This window comes from Tachypleus tridentatus, chromosome 6 (assembly GCF_004210375.1).
Source record: "Tachypleus tridentatus isolate NWPU-2018 chromosome 6, ASM421037v1, whole genome shotgun sequence".
Lineage (NCBI taxonomy): Eukaryota > Metazoa > Arthropoda > Merostomata > Xiphosura > Limulidae > Tachypleus > Tachypleus tridentatus.
Window position 1 is genome coordinate 45,942,850 of NC_134830.1, and position 21,091 is coordinate 45,963,940.

The 21,091-nt window shown below is 30.2% G+C and overlaps 1 protein-coding gene across 2 annotated transcripts in view; it reads right to left on the reverse strand.

Annotated features, from left to right (window-relative positions):
• Nucleotides 1–21,091, reverse strand: part of Atg2 (Autophagy-related 2) — a 112,976-nt gene that overhangs the window by 51,944 nt on the left and 39,941 nt on the right. For both annotated transcript variants that reach the window (XM_076504392.1, XM_076504393.1), the window contains 7 exons: nucleotides 17,300–17,402; nucleotides 15,640–15,871; nucleotides 12,060–12,202; nucleotides 7,185–7,357; nucleotides 4,367–4,542; nucleotides 3,970–4,120; nucleotides 1,017–1,216 (listed from right to left, as the gene is read on the reverse strand). In XM_076504392.1, the coding sequence (XP_076360507.1) occupies nucleotides 1,017–1,216; nucleotides 3,970–4,120; nucleotides 4,367–4,542; nucleotides 7,185–7,357; nucleotides 12,060–12,202; nucleotides 15,640–15,871; nucleotides 17,300–17,402 (1,178 nt within the window). The remainder of the gene's footprint in view (nucleotides 1–1,016; nucleotides 1,217–3,969; nucleotides 4,121–4,366; nucleotides 4,543–7,184; nucleotides 7,358–12,059; nucleotides 12,203–15,639; nucleotides 15,872–17,299; nucleotides 17,403–21,091) is intronic.

Below are 21,091 nucleotides of genomic sequence, written 5' to 3' on the forward strand. Positions count from 1 at the left end.
CCTTGACTGCACTTTTCTTCCTTTTAATTATTGGTAACTTTTATTATTATGGGCTATTTAATATTTGAATATAAATATTTTTTTTTCTCATAAAAACGTTTCTACAGTAGGACATGACTGTATTTCACCTTAAATTAATTTAAACTTTTTATGGTATTAAGGTTTTGCTGTATAGGTTTTCTTAGATGCTGCAATATAACATAGCGGAGATGCAATCTCAAACACAAATTGGACATTGTATGTATATACATACTAAAATTTAGCAGCAAAAAATTTTACAAATAATAAAAGTTTACTTCTTAGATACACTTTTGGGCAAGATACTCAATGTTTTATTGGTGTATAATATCAAAGCTAAAAAGTATGATATTTATTAGAGTAATAAACATGGTGAGGCACCAAAATCAGATTGAAGATAATATTAAATATTACACTCTTTCAAATATTAATGACATTTTACATATTAGGTTTATCTATATATATTGTTAAAATCTCAGTAATTTAAGTTATATAATACCTATTTCAAAAAATTAATTGGTGTATAATCCAATTAAAGTTTAATTAATCCATTAAGGTTTAAGAAAATAAAACCTTTATATCAAAGGAAAGAAACCAATACCTTTGTGCTGCAGATGTTTCTTTGATCATTATTTTGAAGTTAAGCATACATTAAGCAGACCACAGTAATCGTTATTATTACAATAAACGCATTAAAAAGATGAAGTTGTTTTTTATACATGGCAAGATTAATATCCAGGTTTTATGCAGTAAAGTCGTTAAAGTAACATTATGCAGTAAACAAATGAAATACAAACTTTTATGATTCATTTTTTCTAGTAATAACCAAGAGAAATGTTTGTTGAGGAGAAAACTGCTCTTTATTTCTGTAAAAGTTCCTCAATAAATTAAAATAACACAAGATGCAATTTCTGTTTATATGAGTTCAAAAATATTCTACACCATATCTACGACACCTCATAACTAGTCTATCCAATATAGTTATACTTTCAACTTACTTTTATGGCCTGAGCTTCATCTAAGTTGATTCCTATTGATAATGTCATCATGTCCAAGCTGTCCCCACCAACACCAATTACACTGTTCTGTGACATAAGCACACCTGGTTCTGAACGATACACTGTAGAGTAGAGGTGAGAGGGAATCACTAACTGTGCAGGTTTCAACTTTCCACGTTCAGGGCTGGTTGATAACATTCCTGCAATAAATAAACCTCAACTGTTGTATAAATATTTTTACAAAACAAACTCAATTCAAACATTACCCCAGTTGATGTGTGTGTTTGTGTGTTTTCTTATAACAAAGCCACATCGGGTTATCTGCTGAGTACACCGAGGGGAATTGACCCTCAGTTGATAAAGCATCATGTAGTCACTTTACAATTATGTGAAATATGTACAAGCTTAACCTATGTAAACTAGATGATAAAAAAATATTCTTTGGAAATCTAAAATGTCTAACTTTATTTTGACACTACCTAGAGTAGCAGTTTTTTTTTGACATTCCTGAAATTAATAACTGAATGATAACTTACTGGAAGGTACAGAATAATAAATTTGAAATAATTTATTTAAATCATGCTAACTAATCCTTTTCCAGTTTTTCAGTGATATACTTCAGACACATGAAGACTCCTTGTTTCACCTGTACAAGTTCCAGTGGAGATCATCTTGGAAAAGTACGCATGTGATCCATCATTTACAGTGACCCTTTTGCTATGGGTCATGCGTCAATGACTATGTTATCACATTTGTTGATTTGCATTAACAATTTTATAAAACTACTATTTTATGAATTTATGTCAATAAGTTTGAAATCAAATTGTAGATTATAATTCAAATTTTAATTTTATATACAGGAGTTAATTTCTTAATTTAAAAGTAAATATCAAAATAACACACCTATATGCAGATTTTAGTGAGTCATGTGGTATGTTGAATGCAACACTGTTTAAAATTAGATGTTTGTGATGTCAAAATTCTAAGAATATAATTTTGTACAAATTAGGAACTTGTAATATTTACAACCTAGAATATAAAATAAGAACCTCATGTCATTATATTTTGTTGAGATATGGTTTATGTAATAAATCAAACACTATGGCCCCATTCAACTATTTCAATTTTTGAAATAGTCCTTTATATATTCTTACTACAGTATATGATACGTAAATAACCAATCAACAGCATAGAATGTCCCCAGAGAGGTATCTTCAGCCATTTTAATCGTTAAATGGCTACCACATTCTTTTGATCAAAGTTTTCAAGGAGGTAGGTTGTGTCTTTAGTATGTTCAAAATTCCATATTTTTTAAAATCTAAATATATCTTAGTTACTAAGCTTAATAAATTATAGTGGAATTTTATGGTATCAATGTAGTTATTAATGATTTTTTGGTTATTCAACTGTATAAATAAAACCTAAAAATATTGTTTGATATTCTCCATGTGTGAAATTTTAAAAGGCTTAAAAACCCATGTCCAGCAGCAACAAAGTACAAAGATTGTAGCAAGATGAGATAATTTTTTGCTTTACGTTTTGATTTATTGTTCTACATTTTGAGAAAAATAAGTTTAATAATTTATTTCTAAATAGTAATAATCTATATACATATATGTGATGTAAAATATTGAAATGTGACTCCATATTACAAAATACTAGTCCACTAAAACACAGTTAAGATAGAAAAGACTAAAGGTCATTTTTATATCACTGGATACATAACAAGAGTGCACATGCACTGCATCAATGCAAGATATGTAATGTTAGCAAGGCATGACTGGAAGGTTAATATATAGCATTATGAAACTTGAGCTACTTAGACTAAAATTTGTATTTTTTGTGTTATAATATGTAGTCATTCTAGCATGATAAAAGCATAATTTATATTTATTTTCTAACTTTTTTATATGATGGTTGTGAGGTTGGTCAAGTGACAAACCCCGAATAGTTAAGGTATAGAAAATAACATAAAACAAAGTCTTACTGACAACAAATGTCTGAAATGTATTTAGGATGTTTTACAGATTATGCAAATAATATTTTAGATTTTTAAGATGAAGATTTTTTAAAATCATAACATGTAATAACTTTTCAGTCAGACTAGTAAGGGAAAAAACTATATTTACAAACAAATCTTTATTAAAAACATTTCAGTAAAAAATCTGATTTTCTGTGTACAAAATACTTGTAATCTTCACTAAAAGTCTACCAACTTTTGTGAAGATACACATGCTGTTTCAAAAGTTAAAGTGTAAATACTTAACATGTGCAAATGTGTAAAAGAACTTGTGTATGTTATACTGAGCCCATAGCAAAAGGGTTAAAGTAAGAGCAAATAAAAATCAACAAAGTAAATTATACAGACCTGCATATTTATACTTCATAAAAATTATTTTGGTTCCAATAATGGATTTTCCATAATTCAACTATGAAAATTTTGAAAATAATGTTCATTTTTTTCTATCACATAAAGATTTCTTTACAGATTGGAAAGAAACAAAACTCTTACACAGAAGCAATCATTACTTTGTTTACCACAAAGAACATTTTTTATTATTATGTTTGGGTTATAGAACAACTGATAAGGCTCTCACTTTGCAATTGGTCTAGAGAAACCTATATTCACTGGTTGCCAACATTTTAAGCATAACAAAACATGACTTGATTTCTAGTAAAAGTATGTATGATATTTTGTGAAACATCTTTATACAACTGAGAAATAATGGGTATTTTTGGATTTACTGTACAGGAATTACTGTGGAACATGTAAAAATTTTAAGCCAGTAAAACCAGTGCAGGCCTGTGGTATCATAATAAAAAGCCTGACAAATTATTTTCAACAAATCTGTGCTTTTTTTAGGAGAAATTCTGTATTAGTCAGTAGTTTCAAGTGGTAACAACAGCATTCTTTACTACAACATTTTTATGGTACACAACTGTGTCATGTTACCTTTATGAAACAAGGTTGCTTTGTTCGACTGTACACACAAGTAACCTACATCTGGGTCTCCAAGGTAACGAGATACAACAAATAACATAGCATCTTCTGAATGGAGCTGAAACTCTCCCTGCTGACCAGGAACAACATTGTGACTGGCATCCTACAGCATTAGAATAAAGTATTAACTCTTCAAGTATATAATCTACTAGACTCTAAACAGACAATTAAAAAGTACATAAGAATGATGAAGTAGCCAAAAAAAATACAAAATGAAGAAATAAAAAATAAAGTGCAAAAATATCCACATTTTGAACTTAAAAATGTAAAGAAAAAATTTTTAAAATATATAAAAGTCAAATTCAAACCAAACTCTTCGATTTAAGTGTCTATATTTATAACAACATACCCTCAAAGGTGAATGAAAGGAGATGAGACCTTTATTAATATTCAGTGAAAGACACAGGTAGCTTTGACCTCTCTGTTTGTAATTTTGTTCCTTTAACTGCTTTCGTTTTTGTCGTTGTCTGTGTTCATACACTGAGTAGTACATTCCAGTACCTTCCTCAGAGTCAGAACTTGAATCTTAAAAAAAACAAACAAACCACAAAGCAGCAACTAAATAAATATTTTTATATTAACAATACAGAAAAAATTTGTAATTCTCTGCTGACAAAAAGCATAAACATTTCCTATAAGAATCAACAATTTAAATATTAGAAATTACATACTACAAAATAATGTAATGACCACAATATATTTAAGTACACATATTATACTATGAATTAATTTTGTCTTCTGAAAACAATGACTACTTATTTATTTAATTGAATTAACATAAGTATTTTATGAGTTAAAAAAATCAATACATTGAAAGACTAGTTTTACAGAGAAAGAACTGAAACCAAGCTTACCCAATATAATATTACTACATCTAGAAAAACAGACATTCCAAACATGTAGCTCATTCAATCAAAATTAGAAAAAAGTTAATTTATAAAATGATTTTTATAAATTTAAAAATTAAACATTTTATGTTACAAAAACTTTCAGTTTTTTTTTTTCATTTTCAGAGGAATTCAGAATTTATTTTATTGTTTAACCATGTCTGCAAAGGCCTGTCACTGGAGAGAACTTGTATCAAAAAATTAATTTTTACTATAATTCCAAATTTACTAGGTTTATCTTTAGGAAATTTGGTGAACTTTTAGTAATTATTACAAGTATGCTGCACCTAAGAAACAGATATTTTAATGAAGTACTTCTATTAAAGATTTGTCTGAAATTACCAAGTCATTTTGACTAGTTTGAGTGCAAGATAGTTTCATTTCCAGAATAAAAATACTTTCTTCCTTCATACAGTTTTCATGTTTCATTTTTATAATCTATGGAAACCCTACATGTAAAATAATTTTTTTCTCTACAACATTATATTTTCTCTGCCTAACACTGACTGTAGTGAACTCAGCAACACAGGGTAAATACAAAATAAACTGAAAGTATACATTTTTCTTTGTAGAATGACTGTATATTACAACAGAAAATTACAATTGTTTATATTAAACAGCCTAAGATTTGAAACACTTTACATCTGTTTTCATTTCATTTTATTTATTGCTCTTTGAATCATGTCTATGTAGCATTACAAAGCATTAAATCAAGCAGAGAACTTGTTCAAATTACAATTAACAAAATATTCAATTACATCATGAATGAAAACTGGTATGCATTTCTTGTGAAGAAATTTCCTGAAGTTTTTTTACCTAACGAGTTTTTAATTTTTACAACTTAGTTATTTTTACAACAACAACATAAAAGTATACATAGGAAACAAGAACTTTTCTACTGATGTATAGGCTCACCTTTGTGCCCTTAGAAGCTTAAAAGATGTAACCTTATATTTTTGTAAAATGTTTTTTATATATTTCAAATATGCAAGTTGGAAAACAAAATATTATCATGCACAATAAATAATGTCCTAAATCTATTATAATTTAACTGGCTCAGGACTGTCTCAATTGCTGACAGTGCCCTGCACAAGATAAAAATTCCATGGCTCTCCTGAAAAAACAAATTTTACAGAACATGCACTTACCTTGCCTTCAAAGATGCAAAATCTTACCTGTCCATAGATCGGTACACTGTATTCACACATCACTTACACTACCGTTGGTATGGCCCTGACCTGACTTTACAACTTAATTATAAATGGATTAATAAAATACCTTGAACTGGTCAAGTCAATCTTCACAATAGAAAAAAATGACACTGAAGCCAAGTATTCCAAAACCTATAACAAGAATAAGCTAGCCTTGTACAGAATTTAGTATATTAGAATTATTCTGTTGTTTATAAATCATCCAACTGCTATTGTTAGAGAGAACTATCACATTTTTTTATGAGATAGAATGCGTTAGTAGAGTGTGGTATGTGGATTTGACTTTCATGTTTGTAACTAAATAATACAAAAATATTATAGGCTAAAATCTTATATTATGGCTTTGCAATATCTATAACTGTAATTTGTAACAAATTTAGAAGTGGAAGAAAGAAAACCTAAAATTTGCACCTCTGAACAAAGAAAAATCCTCAGTAGAGAAGTGAATACTGAGAATTTTCTTTTGACATTAATAAAGCTAAAATTTCAATTACAAACTACATTTTCATGCCTAGTTTATTGGCATCCATTAATAACAACATTTTTAAATTAAATTTTAAATGAAACTGTGTATAAAGAGTGTGGCATGTGCAGCCAACCTACACACATACAGTTAACTACAAGGTTATATAAATGGGCTAACTATGCTGTGCCCACAATGGGTATCAAAATCTAACTTTTAGTGTTATAAAGTCTCATACCTAACACTGAGTCATCTATTGGCAGAAATAACAAAGGCAGTTTTTATCATAGCAGTATTTTGACTGTGAAACCAAAACACACAAATCAGTTATATATATATTCAAACAAGATACATCATTTCATGAACCCTCTTAGAGAACTGACTTTTACAAGCTAATTCGATCTTAAAATAACTGCATAAAAGTAGAAAATGCTTATTAACATTAACACTTTAAAATACATAATAACAAAAGTTTGTTATTAACTTACTACATTATTACACTGACACACAAGAAATGCTAACATACCTTATTACAAGGCTGGCTTCCTTGAGTAGAATGCTGTAAACATGTATTCAACACATGACAATCAACAAATCTATACCTACCATAGTGTAGAGCTGACTTGCACATAGAGAAGGTTTGCAGTCCTCCATCATTATCCCTAGCTAGTTGAGTGGTCAAATCTGTAGCAATGAACTGAGGCTGACCCATGTTAAGTTCAGAAGAGCAAACAGACTGAGATGCCACTGGTTCCCAAAGAAGTAGGTCAGTGCTAAATCTACCAGTAATAAAAAAAAAAAAAAGTTTTATAAACGTGACAAATTTTTACAGTCTAGTTATTTTTATAATAATAAGTAAAAAATATAGAGGAAACAAGAAATTTTGTACTTATGTTTGGATTCATCTTTTGTGCCCTCAGAAAGCTGAGGAAGAGTAACTCTCCCTTTTTTGTAAAATGTTAAGTGTTGACTAAAATGTGGGTTGCACAAATTACTAAATCAAACTTTCTAAAAATTATGTAGTTTCTGTGTTAAAAAAAGCACTTATTACATTTAATATTTCAAGGAATTTGTGGTTTCTGAAAGCTACACACATACAAAATGATAAAATCCCTGTAACCTAAGCACTTTCAAAAATACTCTGGTTACAAGGTTTTCGGTTACCTGTTCTGATCCTGTGGCCTGAAGCTTACATTTCAAGCACTCTAACTACCAACAATATGATATATGAACTTGCATTAGTTAAAATGATAGGCAATTAGCTGTTCTATTAATAAAGAAAGAAAACCAGATTTTAACAATTTTTCTAATCCATTTGGAACTAGGTCTGTTAAATTCATTCTGTGAGCTGCAAAAATTATTAAGTTAAATATCATAAAATTTAACATGAGCTTTCTAAAAATTATATAATTTCTGTGCACAATAAAAACATTTATTATATTATGTATTTGTAGGATTTTTTAGTTCTGAAATTTTAAATTTTGTTTTGAAATCTTGTTTTATCAAAAACAGTTTCTTTCACTTTATACTTTGATTTTGTTTTTGTGTCTGTAAGTGCATCTAATGAAGATTTGGTTTCAAGAACACTACAAATTTTTTGATGAGACTCTGTAGAATGGATGGCAACTGCCTGTTGTGAAGACACAAGTGTAGAGAATGACGTTTCAAAAATCTTCCACCTTTCTACCATTCTACCATTAAACAAAATGGTTACACTTCCTCCTTCATCAAAAACTCTTTGAAGACCACCATGACTGAAAGAAAAGATCAGAAAGTCACCACCACTACCACCATTTACCTACCATACCTGCAACATTTCAGTGAAAAACTAAACGCATAACCAAGAAATTCAACATAGAAATCCGGTTGAAATCCTACAATACCTTAAGGTCTATTCTGGTAAAAAACAAACAGTGACCTACCAAAGAGAATCTCAAAAACGTCATCTATGAAATTCCACGTTTCTGCAACGATACATACAATAGAGAAACAGGAAGAAAACTTGCAACAAGAATAAAAGAACAAAGATAGTACAAGACTCTTGGAAAACACAAAATTCAGCCATTGCAGAGCATGCCATGTCAACTGGACATAGAATAAACTGGAAGAAAACTAAAACCATCAACAAAAACAAATTCTGGAAGACAAGAAAAATCAAAGAATCATTTTATATTAATACTATTAAGCCTTCAATAAACAGAGATTCTGGATTAGAAGTGAGTAGTCTATGGTTACCATTAGTTGAATCTACAGGAAGTTTCTCCTCCAATCAGAAACAGTGATAATCCAAACATTCATAACATGGTCTCCACAATCCACCAGGACACAATAAAAGACTGACAACATCTTACACATCTTATGAAAGGCAGAAGACTTTTGAAACTTTATCCTCTACACTTGTGTCTCAACAACAGGCAGTTGCTGTCCATTCTACAAAGTTTCATCAATGAATACTCTGCCTAAACAATTTATCAAAGAATACAAATTTTTTATTTGAAGTAAATTAACACCAAATAAAATCTAGAAAAACTTACATATACAATCACTAACATACAAAACTGATAAAACAATATTTTATTATATTTATATGCAAAAACGGCTCGTTTGGGTTGAGAAAATATTTTACATAGAAGAGCAAACAACGTTTCGACCTTCTTCGGTCATCGTCAGGTTCACAAAGAAAGATGTAACTGACCGGAAGCTGACCACATGTTTGAAAGGGGTTGTGTAACTGTGTGTCGAAATGTAGAGGGCGGTATTAGATGTTTGAATATATAATTTTATTATATTAATATAGGAATAAAGGCGTTCCTTTATATTGGTTTATTTTGGGTTTAAGTTGTTGTATAAGTAAGGCTTCTTTAATTTTGCATTTGTTTATGTTTGTTTCTTTATTTAGTATTTGAGTGTTTTCTGTGGTTATGTTGTGTAAGACAGATCAGTATCTGGTGGTACATGTACTGGTCCATTGTTCTACCTATGTTGCTAATATCTCCTGCCGTCTCAGCAGAAAAACATTTCCAAACTATCACACTGCCTCCCCCATGCTTCATGGTAGATATTATGCATTGAAGTAAGTATCTTTCACCTTTCTCCCACTCAATGTACAACTTATGCTTTCAATCAAATATTTCAAACTTGGACTCATCTGTCTATCACATCCTTTTACAATTATCAACAGTCCTGTTTTTGTATTTTTAGCAAATTTAAGTCTCTTTACAATATTTGGAAACTGAAGTAAAGGTTTTTTAACTGATATACAACCAAGTATTCCATTCTCATTAAGTATCCTTGATACTGTAGACCTGGACACTTTGATACATGGTTGTTTATCTCATACTTGAGACCAGTGAGTCTTTCTTCTGTCCCAAAGGCTACATAAATGAAAAACATAATATCAGTATTAATGAGTTTAGGTATTCTGCCTCTTCCTTTCCTATTTTCAAATTTATCTGTCTTGGTCTCACAATCTGGGATGTAGTCGACAGTGTTTGGGGTGCATTTCAAGTCTGCAGCAATTTGTCAAAAAGTCCAACCAGCATCATAAAGATTTTATGTGAACTCTCTTCTCTATTGACAGTTCTCTATGACAACAAAACTTAATATATAATGTTAAACAATTTCTTTTATCAAGGTTTATTTGTGGAGTGTTATTAAACTAATTTCTTCTAGCATATACTGGTACTACATGGTAGCTTCTTTATGTATAGTATAACCACTACATGGGTTATCATGACAGTTATTGCAGAACATAAATTTGATCAGTATGTTCAATCAAGCAGAACCTCTATGACATGCCCTCGGTACAAGTATATTGGAATTCTAAAGAATGATAAGTATTCTGAGCTTGATCATTCAGTTGCCAACAGGGATCAGCATTGAAATTTATATTCTGTAATGGCATGGAAGAATTAGCCCCATAAAATAGAAAGAATGACAAAATATTCACTTATCATAACATTTTGCACATTACTGTATCTATCAAAGTCCAGTTGGGTGTTATTTGTAACACCAATATTCAAGTTTGACATGTGTAATTATCAGATTACTTCTTCAAAACTGGTAAAGGTTAAACCAGTAAAGCAAGGAATGATTATCAATTTTTTCTAGATGTTTTAAAGTTTAACATCTCACCGTTTAACAGTTTTTAGCATGAGGATTATGTATTTTTAAACCTGATTGAATTCAGGATGTAAAATATGATAGATTATGTTATAGTATCTTATATTCTTTACTGGTAGTAAGAAAATAAAAGCACAGTTCAGATGCCTATAAATATTTTTAAAGAATGATATTAAAATATTTTTTTAAATATTTATTTACAAAATTAACTAGATTATGTAATATTTGTTCTAAGAGGATTAACTGATGTCTTAATATTGACTAATTAAAATTTTATGCTTGAAGATTTTAATTTTTCCTAAAACATTAAGCAGCCATTTTAAAAAATCAGTTTTTGTAGGATTAACACTTTTGAATGCTATTCTTTTGATGTTTGCTTTGTAAACAGAATTAAATCTTAAAATAGTTACAAGTGCCTTGCATGCTGTCCTGTTGTGCAATTTTTTACACAGTCCAACAGGACAAAAGTTGTAGGCTAAAACTGTTTACCTTGAATCACTAGCTAAGTCCAAATTTGTTCATTAAAATTTAACTTTCATTGAGGAAGGATGTTTATGTCTCTTCACTGGAAGTGTGCTGAAGCTGAGACAGTTGTTGTCATTTTTTTCACTTATTTAATACAGAACAAATTTACAAGGTTTCTTTAAGACCAAGAAGGAAAACAGAATTATCTTTCTAACTTTTTAAGTTAGAACTAACTGTGAAGACTCTTCTTTCAAAACAGAGTAATTACATTTCAGCCAGAAATTATTTGGTGAATAGAATAGGAATGAGACATAATATTTCTAGGGAAAAGCAAAGAATGCACCTACAACTTGCACAAAATAAATTGAGTTTTTCAGCAAGATACTTTCTGCATGATGTCAACTAAAATACACTACACACACAATTATATATGTATTTAAACAACATATCATATGAAACAGCATTTATTCAAACTTTTAATGATATATTGTTGCAAAAATATTTGAATTTCCATATTAACACATTGTCATAAGTGATATTTAAAAGACTGGAAGTTATATCTTAGAAAGTTCTAAACCATGAGGATTGTGATTTATTTCCTTGGCCCAACAATTATAATCTACCTATCTCACTGAACATGACTTTCACAATTATTCAAGAAAAATATTTTCTAAAAATCACGAGTGAAGACTTGCTAAAATTCCAGTTATTTATTAAACATTTATAAATAAAGCTTGTGGTTAAAGTCATCAATACAATCTCACCAGCATAAAACTGAGTACAACATGACAAGAAGGTAAAAATAAAATCCATACAGCTGGCATTTTGATGTACAGCATCAAAAACTGCAGTTATTTTTAACTGCCATCTTTAGAACAAAATTAAAGTCTTTACCTGTTATACAACACTTCATAGAAATGTTTGCTGGGAAAGAAAAGACTAATGGTTGGAAGTGTGAATTCAAGAGAAATCTGAGTATTGTTCAAAGTCTTCTCAATAAAATCAGCAAGCTGGGCTTTGTCTGCAGGCATAATAACCTACAGAAAATACAAGGAAATAACAACAAATGACTTTCCCGCAGTATACCCTACATACTGAGAATGAAGAAATTAAAATTATAATTACAGAACATAGTCATCTTTTCCCCAAAAAGCAGATAAAACTAAATTTTTTCACTTTTTAACTACAGTGGAGAAAATATAATTGTTTCTTACTCTTAAATATGTTTTCTAGGAATAAATAACATAACACTTTATTCTTTTGTTTTTCCACATGGTAAAATTCCATGTGTTTCATCATTACTGTTGACACCAGGAGGAGGGTGGAATGTATGAAAACTGTTTTTCTACAGACTTTTGAATCTTCTCTTCCCTCAGAGACAATGTGAGATTTTATGCTGATTTCCCCCTCTCTACCCATATATTCAGATCACAATTTCATGTGCATAAAAATGTCATGGTAACATAAATGCAAAATATTACACAGATTCATTCAACGGCTATAAGTAATCTTTTCAAATAACTGTAGCTTTGCTTTGTTGGAGGCACTTGCCAATATCAGTTCCAACATGTTGAGAAAAGTAGAGAGTACTGAACCACTTTGAGATAAACAATGTTTCTAGTTTGTAACATCATTGGAACCATTCCTTAATACTAATGCAAAATTGATAAATCTCTATTTTGGAGGCACTTGCCAATATCAGTTCCAACATGTTGAGAAAAGTAGAGAGTACTGAACCACTTTGAGATAAACAATGTTTCTAGTTTGTAACAACATTGGAACCATTCCTTAATACTAATGCAAAATTGATAAATCTTCTATTTTAACCTTACGTAGTGGGTTATAGCATGATGAAAGGAAACAAAGCTAGATTAGAATTGTGGTCTTCAACTTGTATATTTACAAAGTAATCTTTCAGGTCCTCTCTTCAAAACTGACTTATCTCTATGTGCATTAAATATTGTTGGAAAAATTAATTTAAATTCCTTTCATCTATTTTACTTCTGCTGTAATGACAGATCTATTATTATTATCTCATAAACACGTTGTTCACCATTAATGGATACAGCATTTTTTAAATTTTGTTTTTATAAGCATAAAGATGGTTTTATAAAAGCAATAAAAACTTGTTGAAAAACTATTATAATTTTTTATCACTGTCAAGTTTTACATTACCATTTTCTGTTATTGCTTTTTATTCTTATATAAAATATTCAGTGACCCTTGGAACAATTTCCCTACCTATTTCTATAAAATATAAAAAAGGCTTAAAATTAGTAGCCTTTATACTGATACATATAACAACTTATAGATGCAACTCAGTTTCTCTAGAAACTATACATTAAACTTCCAAATCCTAAAATCAACTGCTACCAATATTAAATTTGAATCAAATATTTATAATTTTGTGGCTTACTCTTCTGAAAGCTGGAACTTTGAATTTAAATTGACTCAAAAATGTAAAAAAATGTATAGCAGAAAAGGAGTGTATAAAAAATTTCAGTTTAAAGAATTAATGTTTACATGAAGATATGCCAATAAAAGTTTATCTTAAGTTAAAATGAGTAACCTATTTCTATTTAGTTAGAAACATGCACATCAAAGCTTTTATGGACTACTGTCAGCAAGTTTGCACATTAAAACATTAAAAAAAACTTTACTAACTACAAGGTAGTAGCTGAGAGTTGCACAGTTAGTGAAATTTAATAACCAATTAACTGTTGGACTCATTAATAAATCACATTCAACTAACTGATTACACTATGTAACAAAATTTTTATTTTTTCTTGTTCCTGGGCACAAAGTGTTATTTCACAATTGCTTATGCCTAAAGTAAATGGAAAAGGCCTATTTTTTCTCTTCAAACTTTGCTTTTGTAACCTGGGAGCGTATAACGAAAACATGATGGGAGACTATATTTGAGGGCTGATACGTGAAAGTAATTTACATTAGAGTCACAAATCTAAAAAAAAAACAACTCACTTCTAAACATTTTTGTATAACTTTAGTATAAATACATGTAAATCTTGATTCATATGTTGTTTTATTCAGACCTTATGTAAATGAAAATGTGCAAATTTGCCCGTTTTAACATAGAAAATAGGCTAATTTCTAAATCTCATTATCCAGGTCACAAAAGCAAAGTCTAAAGGGAATAATGGCCATTTTCTGTACTTTTAGAACATAAGCAACTAAGAAATAACACACATTAACCAGGAACAAAATTTGTGTTACATACTGTTATTTTCATGAGACTTGTATAATTGGAATAATCAAAAATCAGTAATAACTGGAAACACTAATTTTGGTTAGTTGATTATTTTTGTAAGTTGTTGCACTAACCAATTAAGCTGAGCAAACTTGAATCAATCAAAAACAAATTTCAGTTAACCATTTTGCAACAAATTCAGTATCATATATACAAATTTGTCTTTATGTTTGCACTATAACTTTTGATACAGCACATGTATCTTCACAAAATGAAGTAAACTTTTAGTAAAGATTACAAGTATTTTTTTTATAAAAAAATCAAATTTGTAATAAAATATTTTTACAAAAAATTTGTTTGTGAAAATAAAGTTTACTTCGTTACTAGTCTGAGGGCAAAGTGATTTGATGTTTTGGTTAAAAAACTATTCAATGTCCACAGAACCTCAAATATTATTTATGTAACCTCTAAAACCTCCTAAATACATTTCAGACATTTGTTTTTGGTAAGACTTTATATTTTACGTTATTTATTATGGCATAATTAAGTGGGGTCTGTCACTTGACCAACCTCACAACCATCATATAAAAAAATTAGAAAATAAATATAAATTATGCTTTTATCATGCCATAATTACTACATATTATAAAACAAAAATACAAATGTTTAGTCTAAGTAGCTCAAGTTTCATAATGCCATGTATGAACATATATTATTATATTAACTCCAGTCATGCCTATCTAGCATCACATAATTTGCATTTATGCAGTGCATGTGTGCTCATTACATATCCTATGATATAAAACTAATTTTTAGTTTTGGTTGTGTTTTAGTGAACTAGTCTTTTGTAATATACAGTCATATTTCATTTATTATACATTATACAAATGTATACAGATTATTACTATTTAGAAATAAATTAAACTTTTTTTCTAAAAATATAGAATGATAAATAAAGTAATGCAAACAAATTATCTTTTCTAGCTATGACCTTTGAACTTTGTTGCTAGACATAAGTTGCTATGCCTTTGCAGAGAAAAAAAGAATACTAATTTGTTTATTCAATATAAACATACACCAACCTGATCAGTTGCAGAGAAAAAAAGAATACTAATTTGTTTATTCAATATAAACATACACCAACCTGATCAGTTGCAGAGAAAAAAAGAATACTAATTTGTTTATTCAATATAAACATACACCAACCTGATAAGTTGTAGAGAAAAAAAATACTAATTTGTTTATTCAATATAAACATACACCAACCTGATCAGTTTCAGACCCTGAATCTTGTCTTTGCTTTTCTTTGGTTTCTCCATGATCATAATGATTTGTCTCATACACAACCTGTCGTGAAGCAAAAGGAGATGGTTCTGCTGCATCCACTTGACAGATGAAAGAGTCAAAGGAGTTGCTGTTGTATGGTTCTTCCTTGTCAGAAAGGACCTCTGTCTCTAGTACAGACACAGACTGGAGGGGACTAACCTTAATCACAAGCCTATATATTTAACAAGATCACTCAAATTACAAAACCTGACATTCAAATGAGCATTTAGAACAGTTTCAAGATTGAAACATAAACTAGTTTAAGAAACATTACAAAGAAAGAGGTTATTTTAAATTTCAAGATCAATATTTCATTTTCAGTTTGGCTTATGAATTGGATATATTAACACTTGTTCTTGAAGTGACAAATAATAATAATTTTATGATTTGGTTTCCTTTTTCTTTATACTTATGTGAAATGATTTATGAATTCTTGAAATACAATTCTAAAAATGTATTTTTCACTGAAAGTTCTGGAATATAATTGTTTTAACTTAAAAAGTTAAAAAATAAACCACATAATCCAGTGTATATGTGTGTGTTCATAATCACTCTAATACATACAAAATAAAGTTTTCCAAGAGGATTTTTACTTTTAACTTTAAATTAAATCCTGATATATAGTCTAATGCCTGCCTCATTATAAAAATATTAACCCTACCCTACTTGTTATCTCAGGTTATTACAGAAAGAAAATGACTTCACCTTAAATAATCCCCTCAAATCAGCTCTGAAATAAAATTCTGAAATTTTTTTCTGATAACTTTTATTAACATTTGTTCTGGATGAAGTTATTACAGAAAAATAGAAACTTCTATCTTTATCCCTTGTTGTAATTTATACAAGGTGGTTGAAAACATTTAATTTCCTATGTGTGCAAATACAGAAAACTAACATATAACAATTCATAACTGTTGTTACCCAAATACTTGTTATCAGCAGACTAACCTAAATGAGAAATCTGGTAACTTTACATTCATTTAAATCATATTTTTAGTTAAATAATTTTAAAACTGTAAAAGTTTGAAGATTGTGCTATTAAAAGCTGCAAAATTCAACTACTCACATTTGTGTTTTCCAATTTACAAGTTTCTGAAGCCAACAAAATCATATGTATATCACATCTAAGATACAGAAATATTTTACTTCTCACAATCTACTTTTAGTCTTTCCTTTCTTACATAGTTACACTAGATTTGTTCCAAGGTATCTTGAAATTGAGACTTTTGTCTTTGTTTATAAGAACTCAAGTTTTGCAAATCAAAGTCATCAATTTGATTGCCACTTGGATCACATTTTGTTCTCAGTCCAAGGTAAAGGTAAGTTACATTTTTTTAACACATGTACACAAACTGGTATATTCTATGTTGAAAATAGTGTAAGATAAAATGAAGTTTACCCCAATTTTTACAATAACTGAGATGATTTTTCTATGACACCATTTTTTCCAACAGTATTCTAGCACATGATTTCGTGGGCCTACTATGGTACATGTCTGAAAAACTGACTTTTAAGCCAACATTTACATGAGTCATGCACATAAGTATAGTAAAACTATTTTTATTTTTTGCATATTTACAGTAATTAGATATATAAGTACCTTGGCCAATCAAATCCATCATCTCTGATACTTCCTTCACCTGATTCTGCACTAACCCTAAGAAAGGAAATTGGAGGCTCTGTTGGATTTTCCTGAAAAAGACCTTCAAACAAATATGCTTTAATATTTTATTTTTTCTATCAAGATGTATTACAAGTTATAATTCACCTTTGAATAATAATGAAAAGCATTTAAAAATATATATAAACCAAGTAGACATTATGAATGTACTTAACATATTTAGCTATAATAAAATAACCAAAGTAATGATATCTGAATAACTTGTTTTGATGAACTAATAGAATAGAAGAGAAATTACACTCTTTCACAAAACTTAAGCATTGAGACATAATAACCTTCTAGTACTCAAAAGGACATGCACCCTCTCTTTGAGAACCTTCAATGTTTCACGAAACATTTTTTACAACAAGCAATGAAGTTCCAGATCACACAGTGCACTTAGTCATATGTACATTCTGAACACATAATATCTATAATGCACAAAACTGGCATAATTCATACACTTTTACAAAATACTGTAAAGATGAAACAATTTTTTTTTAATCTGTGTATGATGTCCTCTTACACAGATCTGATACATTCTGGATCATAGCTTCAGTTTAATCTGTGTGTGACTTTCCCTGACACAGATCTGATACATTCTGGATCATAGCTTCAGTTTAATCTGTGTGTGACTTTCCCTGACACAGATCTGATACATTCTGGATCATAGCTTCAGTTTCAGTTTAATCTGTGTGTGACTTTCCCTGACACAGATCTGATACATTCTGGATCATAGCTTCAGTTTCAGTTTAATCTGTGTGTGACTTTCCCTGACACAGATCTGACACATTCTGGATCATAGCTTCAGTTTAATCTGTGTGTGACTTTCCCTGACACAGATCTGATACATTCTGGATCATAGCTTCAGTTTAATCTGTGTGTGACTTTCCCTGACACAGATCTGATACATTCTGGATCATAGCTTCAGTTTCAGTTTAATCTGTGTGTGACTTTCCCTGACACAGATCTGACATACTATGGATTATAGGTTCAGTTTCAGTTTAATTTATATACAACCTTCCCTGACACAGATCTGATACATTCTGGATCATAGCTTCAGTTTCAGTTTAATCTGTGTGTGACTTTCCCTGACACAGATCTGACATACTATGGATTATAAGTTCAGTTTCAGTTTAATTTATATACAACCTTCCCTGACACAGATCTGATATATTCTGGATCTTCACTTCAATTTCAGTTCAATCTGTGTTTGACAACTCCAGTGGATCATGACTTCAGTTAAATCAAAGTGCTACCATTCATACATGAGTGCAGTCTTAAGTTTCTGAAAGTTTTATGATTGCATTAATTATTAACACACAGTTGTCAATATCATATATCACAGATGAGTTAAAGTGGATTTAAACGAGATAAGATCACATGATACTCCTTTTTCAAGATATTCTAATTCCACTATCATACTATCCTCTGATACAACAGCCATCAGGATGAAAGATGAGTCATATGCACCTGCATATGGCCTCACAATAACCTGACAAAATCCTATTTATGCTTTCAATCAATCACTGTTTGTTTCTACAAGACATTTAAGTAGTAGAACTGTGTTAGCTAATGCTAACTCATGATTAGATCATCTTTAAAAAGCAGAAATTTTGTGTGTGTAGCATTCTATAGAATTATTCAATGTGGTTAACATATCACTGTGGTATGCTAAAAATAACATAAAGGCGTACTGGTCCACTGTCAATTTCACATATCCAAATACCCAAACTAGTCCATGGATTCAATGTCTTAAAGTCAAAGGTGGACACATGAATAGTCCCCTGCTAGTACAGGAGTAAGTCTGTGGACTTACAATGCTAAAATCAGGGGTTCGATTCCCCTCAGCAGACTTAGCAGATAGCCTGATGTGACTTTGCTATAAGAAAACACACACATATGAATAGCCTCATGGCATGTAAAAAAGTGATGTCTAGGTGCCCTCCACTTGTTTTTCCAAGAATATTAACTCTGTATATCTGCTAAAATGATTCCTGCAGACTTTGAGTATTGATAAACATATATTGCATAGTATTAATTGTAAGATGTTCATCCTGTACTACTGTTGTCAATCTAGACCTGCCATCTCCACATCTTCTTCGGTTCTATACATTATAAAGGTCCAGATAACATTTCAGGTTCTAATAATTGGGAAAACATCAATGACAACTATCACACAGAGACAGGATACTCCACTTTCAACAAGTTTAATAGGTCTTTTCACATTTTTGACTTTTTTTTGTTCTTGATGCTATAGCTTCACATGTGATAACTATCTTTAGCCAACAGTGCAGAGTATTATCAGAATGTTATGGTAACACTGAAATACCATGATTACCGTATTTTGTATTGTTTTACTAGTTTTATGGTTGTTCTGCATGACCTTATAGAACTACATCAGTGTATCGTGACCCAAAAACTGAAGAAAGGTGGGAAGTCTATACAACACAAAATGCTGGACCCCCTAGAAAAATGGGTTATGCTAGAGCACTCAGGGTTCTGTCTTAATACTGTAATTAAAATCTTAAACACAGATTTTGAATTTGAAAAAAAGAGGTTTTGAAGACAAATTGCAGAAAACAAGAACAAAGCATAAAAGATACAAGTCCACTTTCTCATTTGAAAAGTGAATGTTTGTTGTTATGAGGCATAGATGTATTCAAGCAACTACACCATGAAGTGGAAACCTAAAACATACAAAAAGACAAAGAGGGGAACAAGGTCTATCTATCCAGTCACGTAGAAAAGCAGTAAATTTCACAGCACAAACCAGGAATATCAAGCTAAGGAGGAAAAACTAAACAGTCCTCCTCACACACCTTTCCACCAACAAGAGAGGATCAGATTCAAAGTGCATAAATGAAACCCCCAAATGATTAATTAGAGAAAAGAAGTAGGAGGTGTGTGATCTAAGTTGGACTCATGAAAAGCCAACTTAGTAAAGAAAGCTGTCATAACAACAAAAGTCGAAATTCTCTCCAGAATAATCAGTATCAACAAAGGAAAGCAACTTTAGAAGACCCAAGAGAAAACACTCCCTGGCTGACTGAATGAATAGGGAAGGTTAGATTCGCTGCTGTGCTGACAATTGTAACATAGGAATTCACACCTGCAAACATCACATTCAATTTATTTTTTTAAAGAGGAAACTTTAATTATAAAGATATACACAACGTGACACAAAAATTGTAATCAATAATGAAATGACTTGTAGCACTTCAGAAAAAACTGTGACCAACACTTTGTTGAAAAAAAAGTGACTACATTATCTGAGTGAGTGCTAATATACAGTACCAGGAGAGAGGGTGCATTGGCATGGATAGAAAACTTTGTAAATTACATATTTCTAAGGGCATTTAAGTTGGATATAAAAGACTAAAGCAAGCAAAACCAATGCTCAGACAAGCAAAAACTAACATCAAGGAATAGCTATAGTGGCATCAGATGGTAAGTATGTTTTAGAAAACACCATACAAATATAGATTCATTGCCAGCACAAAATGTTCATGACCAAAGAATTATTTATCATGACAAGTAATGGTCTAAACTACAGTAAAGAGCATTTAAAAAAATACTGCTGTATTATCAAAGAAAGAACAAATACTAATCTGGATACAGTTATTATCAATTCCATCAAATGTAAAGAGATAGTTAAAGATTTGAAGCTATAACAGTGGAAATATTTGATTTCAGTAATCTTCACATGTCCTCCTTTTGATGGAGTTAAAA